Source organism: Scyliorhinus torazame, chromosome 5 (genome assembly GCF_047496885.1).
Source record: "Scyliorhinus torazame isolate Kashiwa2021f chromosome 5, sScyTor2.1, whole genome shotgun sequence".
Lineage (NCBI taxonomy): Eukaryota > Metazoa > Chordata > Chondrichthyes > Carcharhiniformes > Scyliorhinidae > Scyliorhinus > Scyliorhinus torazame.
The window spans coordinates 298,038,083-298,054,600 of NC_092711.1; the positions used below are offsets into that span (position 1 = coordinate 298,038,083).

At 48.9% G+C, this 16,518-nt stretch overlaps 1 protein-coding gene across 1 annotated transcript in view; it reads right to left on the reverse strand.

The window, feature by feature from the left end:
* The window catches only part of LOC140422803 (beta-arrestin-1-like), a 124,676-nt gene that overhangs the window by 20,636 nt on the left and 87,522 nt on the right, over positions 1-16,518 (reverse strand). Inside the window, exons 12-15 of the mRNA XM_072507712.1 lie at positions 15,545-15,682; positions 14,348-14,431; positions 12,170-12,193; positions 10,183-10,235 (exon numbers count right to left, since the gene is read on the reverse strand). Of these exons, the coding sequence (XP_072363813.1) occupies positions 10,183-10,235; positions 12,170-12,193; positions 14,348-14,431; positions 15,545-15,682 (299 nt within the window). The remainder of the gene's footprint in view (positions 1-10,182; positions 10,236-12,169; positions 12,194-14,347; positions 14,432-15,544; positions 15,683-16,518) is intronic.

The following is a 16,518-nucleotide window of genomic DNA, read 5'->3' on the forward strand; positions in this document are numbered from 1 at the left end:
CATCCCTTGCTCCATGGCGGACTCGGTCCACAGAGCTGGACCCTGAAAATAGACCCCCTGATCGGCCATGCGCCCGACCCTGACCACCCGCCCAAACATTGCCCAGTTGCGTATAAGTGCCCCCTGCCCGCCTTTCAGCCCGCCCCCGACCAGGTCGGCCACGGACTGAGCCCGCAGCCACCATGCTAGTTTCCTGACGGGTGGGACCACATTAGATCCAAGCCTTTGGGACATTGGCCGGTCGAGGGCTGCGAATGGTGCAATGGGACCCGCCGAATCAGGGAAACGGCACCGGTCCTGATTCCTTGCGGGAAAATGGATTCTCCGCCCTGGCGCCGGCTGCAATTTCGTTGTCGGGATGCGGAGAATCCAACCCCACGTCCGTCGGGACTTGCGGGAGGAATCCGGAGGAAACCCACGCAGATATAGAGAGAACGTGCAGACTCCACACAGACAGTGACCCAAGCCGGGAATCGGACCTGGAACCCTGGAGCTGTGAAGCAACAGTGCTAACCACTGTGCTACCTTGCCACCCATGGTATAACCGTTAAAGGGTATTGACAGGCAGAGAGATTTGGGCATGTCACTTATCACTGAAAGTGGCAACACGGGTGGATGAGGTAGTCAAGAAGGCATTTGGCATGCTTGCCTTCATCGGTCAGGGCATTGAGTATAAAAATTGGCAAGTCAGGCTGCAGCTCTACAGAACCTTAGTAAGGCCACATTTAGAATATTGTGTACAATTCTGGTCGCCATGCTACCAGCAGGATGTGGATGTTTTGGAGAGTGCACCGAAGAGGATTTACCAGGATGTTTCCTGGTCTGGAGGGTATTAGCTCTGAGGAGAGGTTGCATAAACCCGGATTGATTTCACTGGAATGACGGAGGTTGAGGGGTGATCTGATAGAGGTGTAGGAAATTATGAGTGACATGGACAGAGTGGATATTCAGATGCTTTTTCCCAGGGTGGAAAAGTCAAGTACTAGGGGACATAGATTTAAGGTGCGAGGGGGAAAGTTTAGAGGAGATGGCTGAGGCAAGGTTTTTACACAAAGGTTGGTGAGTGCCTGGAACTCGCTGCCGGGGGAGGCGGTGGAAGCAGATATAACAGTGGCACTTAAGAGGGATCTTGACGAATACATGAATAGGATGGGATTAAAGGGCTTCAGACCCCAGCAGTCAGAAGGTTTAACTTTAGACAGGCATCACGATTGGCGCAGGTTTGGAGAGCTGAAGGACCTGTTTCTGTGCTGTACTGTTCTTTGTTCTTTGAGACAACTGACAACCAAATCTTACTTTGGTGATGTTGAACATTTTGAGCGGGAGATCAAAATACAAATAATTGAAGGTTGTCTCCCTCTAGCCACCTGTGCCGAAAACATTGAAAAAGACAGAAAGCTGGCAGAGCCGTTAGACTTGTCAAGGTCACGACCACTGCTGAATTTGAGGCTGTTGAATGCAACTGCAGCACTCCAAGTTCAGCTCTTGTAAGCACTACTTATTGCCACTGGGGGGTCGGGGAAACAGTTGGGTAGTGGTAATGCTACCTGACTAGTAACTTAGGTAACAGTCCAAATCCCACCATGGCAGCTGATGGAATTTAAATTCAATTAATTAGTAAAAATCTGGGGCAGAATTCTCTGAAAATGGGGCTATGTCCCCACGCCTGCGAGAAAACGGGCGCAAATCACTCTGAACGTTTTTCTAGAAGGTCCAGAGCGATTCTCCGTTTTTAAGGGGGCTTGCAGGGCCCCGGAGCAGTCCACGCAGCTCCGGCTGCCGATACGGGGCCCTGCATGCGCGTGGCGGGCGCCTGCGGTGGCAGCCCCGCGCAACATAGCGGACCCACACAGCAGGCCGGCCCCAATAATATAGGCCCCCCCCCCAGATTGCGAGCATGGCCGTCCTGGATGCCCCCCCCCCCCCCGAGCCTGGCCGTCCTGGAGGCCCCCCCCCCGATGACTGGGTCCGCAGCCGCCACTCCGAGCACCCGCCGGGTGGAACCATGAGTGAAACACGCCGGCGGGAACTCGGCCAGTTGACAGCGGAGAATTGCTGTGGGGGCCTCTTTCAATGGCCCCTGACCGCCGCCACGTTGACCGCGTGCGCGACTAGCGGCGATTCTCCAGTCCGCGGAGAATCGTGGGAAGGTGTCAGACCCGATCGTGGATCTGACGCCCCATTCTCTGCCCCCGCGCCGAGTGTGATTTTGGTACGGAGGCTCGGAGAATCCCACCCCAGGAATTGAAACCCAGTCCCAGTAATGGTGCCAAGAAGGCATCATCGTTCCTTGTAAAAATCCACTTGGTTCTCTTAAGGGAGGGAATCTCCTGTTGTTACTCAATCTGGCCTACGTGTGACACCAGATTCACAGCAATGTGGCTCACCCTTAACTGCCCTCTGAAATAGCCTAACAAGCCACTCAATTCAAGGGCAATTAGGGATGGGCAACAACTGCTCGCCTTTGTGATGGACATAAAAAAATCCTGAAACACCAGCAAATCACCTGCAACGCAACATTAGCAGTGTCACAGGGTTGTGACTTAACCAAAATGATGTCTCCACCGTGGTTTCCACACCGGACAGAATGCTCTCTGCTGGCAAACAGTGCAATCAAGCCTGCCAAAAACACAACCATTCATCAGCAAAATCAACTATTAAGACCAATGCTGTCAGAATGCTGAGATGATGTAGACAAAGTAGAGGTGGATGATCCTGAATGTACATTTGTGTTCTCTTTTAGACACAGCTATGGTCCTCAATCATAGATGCTCTTATAGATAGAAGGACATCTGTCAATGTCTTGGGAGGCAAAAAAAAATTCAGGAAACTTCAGGATTGTTCCATTTTCCTCAAACAAGGGAGTCAGATAATGTTCCCTTGCAACAAAGCACTGAAAATTCCAGGGACTTTAGAAATACCAGAATGGATGCTATATTTTATGTCATATGTTACGTCATATCTGGAGAATGTGACACGTTTATCTCTCCATACATTTTCTTTATTGTATCAGGAAATTGTATTGGGGAAATTGATGGGATTAAAACCTGATAAGTCCCCAGGGCCAGATGCTCTGGTTCCCAGAGTAATTAAGGAAGTGGCCCTAGAAATAGTGGACACATTGGTGATCACTTTCCAGCATTCTATAAACTCTGGAAGTGTTTCAATGGATAGGAGGGTGGCTCATGTAACTCCACTTTTTAAAAAAGGATGGAGGGAGAAAATGAGGAATTATGGACCTGTGAGCCTGATATCGGCGGTGGGGAAAACGCTGGAGTCAATTATTATTCATGAAATAACTAAGCATTTGGAAAGCAAGGGCAGGATCAGTCCAAGTCAGCATGGATTTACTAAAGTGAAATCATGTTTGACAAATCTTCTGGAATGTTTTGAGGATGTGACCAGTAGAATGGACAAGGGTGAACCAGTGGATGTTGTGTATCTGGACTTTCAAATGGCTTTGACAAGGTCCCACAGAAGAGATTAGTGAGAAAAATTAAAGCTCATGGTTTTGGGGGTAATGTATTGACGTGGACTGATTGGCAGACAGTGGGAATAAATGGGTCCTTTTCAGAGTGACAGGCAGTGACTAGTGGGGTATCAGTGCAGTGACTAGTTCAGTGCTGGGACCCCAGCTGTTCACAATATATATTAATGATTTGGAAGAAGGAATTGCATGCACTATCTCCAAATTTGCAGATGACACTAAGCTGGGTTGCAGTGTGTGCTGTGAGGAGGATGCAAAGAGGCAGCAGGGTTTCTTGGACAGGCTGGCTGAGTGGGCAAATTCTTGGCAAATGCAATATAATAAGGGTAAATATGAGGTTATCCACCGTGGATAAAACAGGAAGGCAGATTATTATCTGAATGATGGCAGTTTAGGAAAAGGGGAAGTGCAACGAAACATGGGTGTCATAGTGGAGCAGTCTCTGAAGGTTGGCTTGCAGGTACAGCTTGCAGGTACAGCAGGCAGAGAGGAAAGCGAATGGCATGCCAGCCTTCACAGGAGAGGATTTGAGTTTAGGAGTAGGGATGTCTTGCTGCAGTTATACAGAGACTTGGTGAGGCCACAGCGTGGCCAGGATTCTCCGAACCCCCACCAGGTCGGAGAATCCCCGGAGGGAGGCGCGAATCCTGCCCCGCCGCCCCAATGCCGTCTGCTGTATTCTCCGGTGCAGTTTTGATAGCGCCCCCCGCCCCGGCGATTCTCCGGGCCCCGATGGGCTGAGCGGCCATCCATTTTTGCCCAGTCCTGCCGGCAAGAATTACTCACCTCACGCATGGCAGATGAGTATGCGGGGGTGGTCCTCGGGGGGGGGGGGCCACGGGGGGATCTGACCCCAGGGGGCCACCACAGTGGCCTGGCCCGTGATCAGGGCCCATGATCTGCGGGTGGGCTTGTTTCGTGGGGGCCCTTCTTTCTTCCGCGCCGGGCCCCTGTAGGGCTCCGTCATATTGCCTGGGGGCCGGCGCGGAGAAGAGAACCATTCGCGCATGCGCGAACATACACCGGCCGGTCTGCGCATGCGTGGAATCACGCTGGCCATTCCGCGCATGCGCGAGATCACGCCGGCCATTCCGCGCATGCGCGAACTCGCGCCGGCCCTTCAGCGCCGGCTGGAGTGGCGCCAACCCCTCCGGCATCCACCTAGCCCCCAAAAATGTGGAGAATTTGCCAAATGAGCCAGTTTTCCCGCCGGCACTGGGACTTAGTCCCCAGAAGGGAAAATCCCGCCCCTTGAATATTTTGTGCAGTTTTGGTCTCCTAGTATGAGGAAGGACATTTTTGTTATTGAGGGTGTCCAGCGAAGGTTCACCAGACTAATTCCCGAGATGGCAAGACTGACATATGACGAAAGACTGGATAATTGAGCTTGTACTAACTGGAGTTTAGAAGAATGAGAGGGGATCTCATAGATACATATAAAATCCTGATGGGACTGGACAGGCTAGATGTGGGAAGATTGTTCCTGATGTTGGGGACATCCAGAACTATGGGTCACTGCCAAAGAATAAAGGGTAAGCCATTCAGGACTGAGACGAGGAAGAACTTGTGAACTTGTGGAATTCTCTACCACAGAAAGCTGCCGGGGACAGTTCGTTGGACGTATTCAAGAGGGAGCTGGATGTGGCCCTTGTGGCTAAAGGGATCAAGGGGTGTGGAGAGAAAGCGGGAGTGGGATACTGAATTTGCATGAACAGCCATGACCATATTGCATGGTGGCGCAGGCTCGAAGGGCCAAATGGCCTACTCCTACACCTATTTTCCATGTTTCTATGTTTCTTTGCGTAGCACTGCACTCCGTATGCTTCACCCAATGTCGATGTCTATGTATTTACATTGTGTATCTATCATATGAGTTATGTTTTCCATGTATGGTACGATCTGACTGGACTGTACGCAGAACAATAGTTTTCACTGTACCTCAGTACACATGAAGATAAATCTAAATCTAAATTTGTATGGAAGTGACTTTGAAGCCATAACTGATCATAGACCACTGTGGTTAGCTTATTCAACACTCCACATAGTAAACCTTTCATTTAAACAGAGCATTGGACACTCACTACACGAGTATGAGTTACATGTTGAATATCAACCAGGCAAGATCAACCCAGCAGAGTATCCATTGCCAACAGTCATTTCCTACTAGAATTGAGGAAAAGGTCTATGTAAGCCCAAATATGGGGCGAAATTCTCTGGTATCGGCGCGATGTCCGGCGACTGGCGCCCAAAATGGCGCAAATCAGTCGGGCATCGCACCGCCCCGAAGGTGCGGAATGCTCTGCATCTTTGGGGGCCGAGCCCCAACCTTAAGGGGCTAGGCCCGCACCGGACGAATTTCCGCCCTGCCAGCTGGCGGAAAAGGTCTTTGGTGCCCCGCCAGCTGGCAAGGAAATGACACCTCCGGGCGGCGCATGCGCGGGAGCGTTAGTGGCCGCTGACGGCATTCCCGCGCATGCGCAGTGGAGGGAGTCTCTTCCGCCTCCGCCATGGTGGAGACCATGGCGAAGGCGGGAGGAAAAGAGTGCCCCCACGGCAGAGGCCCGCCCGCGGATCGGTGGGCCCCGATCGCGGGCCAGGCCACCGTGGGAGCACCCCCCGGGGCCAGATTGCCCCACGCCCCCCCCCAGGACCCCGGAGCCCACCCGCGGCGCCTTGTCCCGCCGGTAAGGTAGGTGGTTTAATCTACGCCGGCGGGATAGGCATTCTAGCAGCTGGAATTCGGCCCATCCGGGCCGGAGAATCGCGACGGGGGGGCCCGCCAACCGGCGCGGCGCGATTCCCGCCCCCGCCGAATATCCGGTGCCGGAGAATTCGGCAACCGGAGGGGGCGGGTTTCACGCCAGCCCCCAGCGATTCTCCGACCCGGCGGGGTGGTCGGAGAATCTCGCCCATGGTGTCAAAGCCACTGAAATAGCTTACATCAAAATGGTAACAAAATAAGATGAGAATTTAGAATTATATGTGCTGATTGTGGAACCACAAAACCGGAAAGACGTGAATGAAAGAGTGTCCACAAATAAAATCGCTTACACACTCCAAGTTCTTCACATTGTTCAAATGTTCAATGTTCATCGTTGCAGTGGCATTTGATCTTGTGCTATGCCGCTATTGTGTTATCATTCCACAGTCATTGAGGAAATGTGTTGCGGATGTAGCATATGAAAGTCACCAGCAAATTATCAAAACCAAACAGCTTCTGAGGGAAAAGGTATGGCTCCCAGGAACTCACCGCATGGTAAAGCACAAAATCAATCAGTACTGGCCATGTTAAACAAACGCAATGTCAAATCTCACTGCTTCTCAAAATGCCTGAACTATCTTCAGAATCATGGATTTTGTGCATGTGCCCACTGGTAAACACCTGTATGGTGTCAATGACAACAGATTCTCTGTAATGCCTACTACAACAAAAGGAGTTATCCCAAAGTTTGACCAGATTTATTTCTTGTTTGGAATCCCTCAAACAGTGAGAATTGACAATGGGACTCTATTCAACAGCAATGAGTTTAGTAAATTCGCAAATTACCCCGGCTTCACTCATTGAAAAACTCACACCCCTCGGGCCAAGAGCTGATGGAAAGGTCACGAGATTTATACATACCTTGAAAAAAGTACAGCTGGCTGAGAGCAAGTCATGGAAGTTAGAGCTCTATCACTTTCTTCACAATTACAGGAAGAAGTCTTACAACACCAGGTTAAAGTCCAACAGGTTTGTTTCGATATCACTAGCTTTCGGAGCTGAGGAAGGAGCAGTGCTCCAAAGGCTAGTGATATCGAAACAAACCTGTTGGACTTTAACCTGGTGTTGTAAGACTTCTTACTGTGCTCACCCCAGTCCAACACCGGCATCTCCACATCATGGTTCACAATTGCAGAGCAACTCCTCCCTCGACTACTGGATAGCCTCCAGCTGTACTCACCTTTACACATCCTATGTATGCACATCTTCCTGAGTTACTCGTGGAGCTAATGATCAACATGCACGCGAACACAATCGAGAATAGAAGGATTGATTGAAAGTAAATGCAGAGCTGCACTGCTAGAGCCGGAAGGTAAAGTATTTGTGAAACATGATGGTCATGTTGGAAAGTAAACATTATGACATTCAGCCGCTAATTGTGACCAGCACTAACGTATCATTGATCATTGCTAAGCACGGTTCACAAATCATCACACGAAACACATTATTCATCAAAGCACTGAAAGCATCATTTATAAGCATCAAATTTGATTCCAACATCAACATCTCAGATGAAGAACATAAGTTCATTGCAACCACAACTGAGGTTATCCAATATCCTATTTGTGAAAGAAAACATCCGACATACTTAAGAGATTATGTTACGAAGGGAATTATTTCCAATTGGTGAACAAATCTATCCTGGGTGCATTAAGTTAATATCAAGTTTGAATAATAAGTTGAATGTTCAAGTTATGCTTAAGTTTATTATTAACACTTTGGAGACAAATTATTGAAACACGTTATGTCTCTCATTTACCAAGAAGAAGGATGCAGTGCTGTAGCGGTTTGAAAACTGGATCACTTCTAAGTCCAAACTAAGTATTTTAAAAACTTAGTTGCAGCCTATCATGGGACACCCCTCAGACACACAACCCCTCCAGGAGATGCATCAAAAGGTGTTTGACCTGTACTGAACCCCAACCCCCTGCCCGACCTGAACTCCCACCCCATGACCCTACACCCCAACCTCCCAATCCGGCACACCCTTCCTGGTTCAACCCCACCTCCGGTCCCACCCCCTATTCACCCTGCTTCGAACATCCTTCCGGTTTGATCCACCCCTACTCCGGTCAAAACCTCCCCTGTAGTCTGGCCCCCTCCCCTCTGTCCAAGCCTGCCGTCCTCTGGTCCAATACCACGCCCTCCTACTCTCCAGTGCGACCCCCTCCCCCTGTTGCTCCACCCTCCCTTGCCCGATCAGCATCCTGCCCTACAGCCCACCCTGCCCTCTCCCATCTTGTCCACCCCATTGGTCGGGTCTGCCCCCTCCCATTTGGTCCGGTCCGCCCCCTCCTGCCCAGTCTCTCCAGCCTCCTTCCGTCTGGCCCGCCCGCACCCCTCAGCTTTTCGGTCCATCCTGCCACCTCCTCCCTGGTCCACCCCACCATCCTCCCGAACCTCCCCTCTGCCCCTCCTGGTCTCCCCCCCCCCCCACCTCGCTTGCCCCACACATGACCCTCCGTACCCCACTCCAGACCTCTCCTGCTCCCAGTTTCCACCCACCTCCTGGCCTTCACCCCCCCCTCAACTCCCCATATCCCGGTTCCCCAAACTCTCCCCTGATTGCCTGAGCCACTTACATTTGAAACTTCCCTGCTCCCTTTTAATTGTCCCTTTCAGCATCCCCTTTACAGCAGCAAGTGCCATAAAAAGGGATGTTTCTTACCTATCTGCGCCTCAGTTACTCCACGCCGATACAACCGGGGGCACCCTTTGCTGCTCCTGCCTCACCCAGCCTGAGTAAGGAAGGTTGGGCAAGACAGGGGCTTTGGAATGACGGCTTTCATTTAGTGTAGCAATCCGCCTGAGATTGCCTCTCGAAGGAAGCTATGGGCTCTCAAAAAGGTGCAAATAATAGACTGCGGTAGGGAAGGTTGATAAAGTGGTTAAAGCATATGGGATGTTGGGTTTTATGAATAGAAGTCTAAGCGTGCAAAAGCAAGGATGTTTTCATGAGTCTTTATAAAAGACTGGTTCCGCCTCAACTGGAGTATTGTGTCCAACTGTGAGCACTGCACTTTAGAAGGTGTGAAGCCTTCAGAGAGAGAACAGAATAGATATAATTATCTTTATTATTGTCACAAGTAAGCTTACATTAACACTGCAATGAAGTTACTGTGAAAAGCCCCTAGTCATCACACTCCGGCACCTGTTCAGGTACACTAAAGGGAGAATTCAGAATGTCCAATTCGCCTAACAAGCACGTCATTTGGGATTTGTGGGAGGAAACCGGAGCACCCAGAGGAAACCCACGCAGACAGAGGGAGAATGTGCAGACTCCGCACAGACAGTGATCAAAGCAGGAATCGAACCCGGGACCCTGGCGCTGTGAAGCTACAGTGCTAACCATTGTGCCTACCGTGCCGCCCGCCCATGACAATGGCTCCAGAGATGAGGGGCTTTAGTTACTGGGATAGATTGAAGGAGCTGGGGTTATCCTCCTTGAAGAGAAGTTTAAGAGGAGATTTGATGGAGGTGTTCAAAATCAAAGTGTGTCTGGACAGAGTGTTTGGAGAGAAACTGCTCCCATCGGTGCAATGGGTTGAGACCCAGAATACACCGATAAATGGATTTGCAAAAAAATACAGCGGTGTCATGAGGAAAAGTTTTATTAGGCAGTAAGTGGTTAGAATCTGGAATGCACTGTCCAAGGGTGTGTCCAAGACTGATTCAGTCGTGGCTTTCAAAAGGAAATTGAATAATTATCGGAAGAGAAACAATTTGCAGGTTTATATGGGAAGGGTGGGTGATGGGATGAGCTGAAATGAACTTCAGATACCTGGTGTGAACTAGATGATCTCTTTCTGTCCTGTAATAATTCTATGATACATGTATCAGGATTTTCCTAAATCCGGAATTGTTATTTGCCCTGGTGTTGGAATTGGGATCTGCTCAAACAGAAACAATACTCTAAAACCTAAGCAGTACTTACCCTCAGAGGGTTTAGGGTGCATCAGATAAAAGGGGACCTCCACAGACACCTCACTAAAATATAACAGAAACAAACTGCATCACATAAAAGCAGAATACATTATAATAATCAGAATCTTCAATGATTGACAAATATCTATTGACCAGATTCTCAACTTGACCAGCCATATAAATGCTGGGCCCAATCTTCCAACATGTGGAGAGGCCTCCAACTCAACACACTTTGCTGATGAGCCTCAGGTCCCTGAGAAAGTCCTGACGTACACAGTTCCGTGGTAATTATCGGGGAAATTTACAGTTTTGATTGCCAGTTTTACTCTGCCCAGAATGCTCAATGACGGGGTAAAAAAGGGTGAGTGGAATAACGCTATCAGGGGTCAGGGGGGTAACACTGTGGGTGGTGAGCGGTGGTGAACACTATCAGGGATGAAGGGAAGGGTTAACACTGTCGGGTGTGAAGGGGGGTTAACACTGCCAGTGGGGTAAGGCAGTTTCAGAGGCTGAAGCAATGAACTGAGGACAGCTCTTAATAGGTTTGTCTTCAGTCCACCTTGAGAAAGGAGGCCATGACTGCCCTGGAATTATGTTTGACAATGTACACCCTGACAGTGTAAGCCCCTGCATCTCTGCTGAAGCCGGCATTGGAAGGTGCAAAGGCTCTAGCATAAAATGGTAAGTGGATCTAGGTCAGCGTCAGACGTTTCGACACTGACGGGAAGATCTGGGCCCATGGCTACTGGAACAGGTCTGAGGCTGGGAATTTTGTAGTGAGTAACCCACCTCTTGACTGCCCCAAGCCGTTCCATAAGGCACACGTCAGGAGTGTGATGGAATACTCCCCCATGTGACTGGACCAGTACAGCTCCAACAACACTCAAAAAGCTTGATGCCACCCAGGACAAAGTAGCCCGCTTCATCAACAACTCATTCAAAATCTTAAACATTCACTCCTTCCGGCACAGGGAGGCAGCAGTGACTACCACCTACAAGATGTACTGCAGCAACACCTTCAGCAGTTCTTTCCAAATCTTCAAACTCTACTACCTAGAAGGGCAAGGGTAGCTGAAAGATGGGAACATCACTGATTGCAAGCTCCCCTCTAAGCCACACACCATTCCATTTGGATATATATCACCGTTCCTTCAATGTTGTAAAATTCTGGAAATGCTTTTATAACAACACCGTGGGTGTGCCTTCACCACATGTACTGTGGCTCACCAACACCTTCTCAAGGACAATTAGGGGTGGGCAACATGGGCACCTCGCTGATGGTGGATGCACAAATCTCACAAACGAACAAAAATAAAACCCAACAGCTAATTCCGCTGTGGCACCATCGCTATGAAAAGCAATACTCGGTGTCATGAGAATGTCTCTTTAAGAAATGGTTAGCTGCTCATGTTACTGCAGTCATGTCAGAGTGTGGGTGGAGCTGAGCTCTGGTTCTGCTTTTTAGTTTCACTTTGAGAAAAGCTTGGGTGTGTCTCTGTCTTTTTGGTTTCGTTTTTCAGTGTGTTGCAACTGAAGTCAGCCAAAGCAGCTGTACTGTTCAGCTCTCTGCCATGAAGGACTAGCTCTTAATCATTTGGTGAATTCAGAATTATAAATGTTTTCAGTATTGAATGTAAACTCTGATGTGCTTCTGTTTAAAGGTTTGTTAAGTCTTTTGGGTGTAAAAGGACAGCATACAGGTTACTTAGTGTTGCATTCTTTGGGGTGCATATTTGATTTACTGGTTGCTAAGATATTCACTGTTTGTTTTAAAAAGGTTAACTTGAGTTCATAGAATAAACATTGTTTTGCTTTAAAAAAGAACTTTTCCATTTCTGAAGTAACACACTTGTAGAGTGGGCCGTGTGCTCCCCAGACCACAATCTAGTAAAAGTTGTGGGTCAGGTGAACTCCATGATACACTTTGGGGTTCTCTAATCCCTGGGCCCATAACATCGGGATTATTGAATATTGATGGCTGGTGAATTCTTGCTGACCTTGAAGTGAGATCTCCCAAGATCCTGAGGAAAGAAAAGAAAAACAGAAAGAGAAATAAGAACACAAATAAATGATTGATAATTAAATATGTGACCGATATGGGCTTAGAAATTGATCCGTGTGCCTCCCATTTTACATACACTCCTCAGTGTGGCAGGTGGCAAGTGTCTTCCCATTTCCAATTGGAAATGTGTTCCCCGTGATAAGGACAAACAAAAGGGGTGAAGCCGGCATTAGGTGCTTTACATGTTCCACGAAGAGGGCAGTGTTCTTGGCTGGCACAAATCTCCTCCAACTCTATTTACTTCATCTCACCATATCAATATAAACCTCTCTCCCTCACGTCTTTGTCCTAATTCCCTTGAATTGCCAGCAAAGAGTCTGCCTAGTGATGCCAGGGAGCGCTTAGGTTCCAGTTGAATCCATAATGAAATGGCTTCAGCTGGGCTGTTATACAGAGAGGCAGGGTGATCATTTCGCTCAGTTGGCTGGATGGCTGGTTGGTGATGCTGGGAGGCACCAACAACGCAGGTGTCCAATTCCTGTACTGGCTGAGGTTATTCAAGAACTCAACCTTGCCCCTTGCCTGAGGTGTGGTGACCTTCACATTAAATCACCACCAGGGGAGGGCGAGTGGACTATGGTGACAGTTACATTATAATAGTTAAAGAGTGCTACAGTTGAGCCAAGGAGTGGAAAATCTAATCACTATTCACTGTTGGGTGGTTTGTATGCCCGCTTGTCAGGGTGAAGATGGTAAGTGGATTGACATGGTACACCAACGGTTGAATGGATTTCTGGACTTTACAATGAATAACAACTTGAACAAGGTGCCAGAGGGACTGGGGCTGTAGGAAACATCATTCTATACGTTCAGGAGAGGAAAGAAAATTGAAAAGAGGAAAACAAAGGTACGTATGAAAGGCTTTTCACTTGAGTGTCTCTGTAAGTTGTGGGACCGCTCATACAGAGTATCAGGCAGTAGCAAATGTGAAAATCAGGATTGCTAGCATTCTGTAATAAAAGCAAATTACTGCAGATGCTGGAATCTGAAACGAAAGAGAAAATGCTGGAAAACCTCAGCAAGTCTGGCAGCATCTGTAGGGAGAGAAAAGAGCTAACGTTTCGAGTCCGATGACTTCGACAAAGAGTCATCGGACTCGAAACGTTAGCTCTTTTCTCTCCCTCGAGATGCTACCAGACCTGCTGAGATTTTCCAGCATTTTCTCTTTCGTTGCTAGCACTCTGGGCGAGATTCTCCGCTCCCGCGCCGGTTGGGAGAATCGCCTGGGCCGCCAAAATTTCCCGGGACGCCGGTCCGACGCCCTCCCGCGATTCTCCCAAGCGGCGGGAACGGCCCGGTCGAGTTCCGAGGGCCGCAGGCCGAAGAATCGCCAGAGACACCCAAAATGGCGATTCTCCGGCACCCCCGCTATTCTCAGGCCCGGATGGGCCGAGCGGCCAGGCCAAAACGGCGGGTTCCCCCCAGCGCGTCCACACCTGGTCGCTGCCGTCGTGAACGGTGCGTGAACGCTGCGGGGGGGGGGGGGGGAGTGGCCTGCGGGGGGGCGAGGAGGAATCCTGCACCAGGGGGTACCTCAAATGTGGGGTGGCCCACGATCGGTGCCCACCGATCGTCGGGCCGTCCTCTCTGAAGGAGGACCTCCTTCCTTCCGCGGCCCCGCAAGATCCGTCCGCCATCTTCTTGCAGGGCGGACCTAGAGAGGACGTCAACCACGCATGCGCGGATGATGCCAGTTATGCGGCGGCGGCCGCGTCATCTATGCGGCGCCGCCTTTACGCCGGGGACAAGGCCTGGTGCGTGTATAAATTCAAAAAGTAACCAATCACACACTAAATAGTTGCAGCAGGAGTAGATTTTTTTTCGGACTCGAGGCGGGAAATAAATCGATTGTCAGGGCTTGAATTGGTCGGGATCGGGGCCGTTTCGCGCCGTCATGAACCTCAACGGCATTCACGACGGCGCGGCCACTTCGGCGCGGGAGTGGAGAATCCCGCCCTCTGTGTTTGGGATTGTGTCCAGAAATGTTTAAAATCGAACCCAGAAATGATCTAATCTGAAGAAAGCTTTTCTTTGAAACAATTAGCCTATTTCGCCCCATGTAGATTCAGCCATGGCAAGAGGTGGCAGCACTGATTGAAATAAGGTTACTTACCCTGCACGAGAGACTATCACCTTCACTTTAAACAGGTAAGACACAATGATTCCGAGGACCTCTTTATCCTGGCCTTCTCTGAACCTATCAAGATTCAGAATCAAAAGCACAAGTGGGAAAGTGATTGCGATGGAAAAGGAAATCAAAGACAATATAGAAGATGGGTTCGATTTTCCGGTCCCCCAGGCATGTGTTTGTCGGCGGTGCACCTTTCGCTGGTGGCGGGATTCTCTTTTCCCTCTGCTGGTCAACAGAATTTCCCACTGAAGCTGTCCCATGCCGCTGGGAAACCCAGCGGAGTGCGCTGCCATTGGGAACAGATAATCCCAACGACTGGGATTCAGGCCAGCCAGCCCCTCGGGCCTACTCCACCATTTCAATATGAGCATGGCTGATCATATTGGCACTGAGGTGGATCAGATATCAGGTCGGGATGATATGTGGTGAGACATTGGATAGGGATGAGACTGTCGGACTTGAATTGATGATGGGTCACCAGGCTTGCGAAGGGGGTGGTTGTGGGGAAAACAATGCAGGGTTGAATTGGTGGTTGGACAGCAAGATTGAAGGGGGAGAATGGGACAGAATTTTAACGGAAGACTCTCCACGTTAATGAAACGTTGCAGATGAGGGGAAGAAAAATAAATCCCAATTGCTCTGCTGAAATTTTTAAAAAATTAATTCATGAGATGTGGGCATTGCTGACTGGGCCAGCATGTGTTGCCCAAGCCTAATTGCCATTGAACTGAATGACTTGCTAGGCCATTTCAGAGGCCATTTTTCAGAGTCAACCACATCATTGTCACATGTAGGCCAGACCAGGTAAGGATGGCAGATTTCCTTCCCTGAAGGACATCAGTGGACCATATGGTTTTTTACGACAATCAACCATAGATTCGTGGTCATCATTAGACTTTTCATTCCAGATTCAAATTTCATCATCTGCTGTGGTGGGATTTAAACCCAGGTCCCTGGAACATTACCCGGGATCTCTGGATCACTAGTCCTGCGACAATACCACTCCACCCCCCCCCGCCTTAAATTCATAGACAAATGTCCATATGCTGTTGATCAGTATTCTGGATTGGATTACTATTTCTAAAATTTCTAAAACCTAAACTGGATTCTTGCGGGAATTAACAATCAGTTTGTGTGTAAAGTGGACAACAGAAATAGGTTGTCAGCTGTGGCACTTACATGGTACTAGAGGCTAGGTTTGTGTCCTGATGTTTGAGTTTGCCGTCCAAGGCTAGGCCTCGTTTCTGCCGGTTGTCTTCCAGAGTAGGGGTAAGGCTGTAAACTTTGGTGAAGGTAGAATTGGGAGCCACAGTGTCACTGGAATCACACACAATATACACGATAAACCCAAAACAATTTTACAATGTTAAACAGGCCTGGTTACAAATAATTTTCAAAATGGATCGGGTGGGAAAAGATGCACTCTCCTTCTTGTATGTTCAGTTTACTGGTCAGAGCTACAACATTCATATTTCACTACCAGTGTTATCTTTTTTTAAGAAAAGGTATTAATCATTTTCTCCCCATGCCATGCATCATTCTCTAGAGACAAAGGCCAGCTCCCAATGCTTTACGAACGCAAGGCCGAGAGCTATATCAATGTGACCGCAAATGATTCCCTGGTTATCCCGCCATTTTCCTTTGTGAAGGAGTGCTTATTTTCCGTTGTGGCTTCCTGTGGTGGAACAGGTTAAATTTGTGAGTCATTATTTAGGGAACTGAAATGACAAAGACTCAGACATTTAGCAGAGAAAAGAGAGCCTGTGCTTATTGTACATACGCACACACACCCTTGTGTGACGAATGTGATATAAAATAGTTACTTTAGAGATATTAGTTAATGTAATGTAGAAATAAGCCACTTTGATTCTGGCAGGTAGAGACAAAGGGATTTGAGACCGCATGGAAAAAGCAGGAAGAGGTGTGTCTATGAGAGTGATGCTGCATTGATAGGGGCCGGAGAAAGGGATTGGAAGTGAGCCAATCAGAATAGATCAAACAAGTCAGGAGGGACATAGGATGACCTATGGGTGTCGAGTATGTGAAACTTGATGCCATTTGAATGTATGAGTACTGATCTCTTTGTCTGGGACCTTCACTTAGTTCCTGGGACTGCAGACAGCAACATGTTGTCTGTATCACTGTGGACTAGG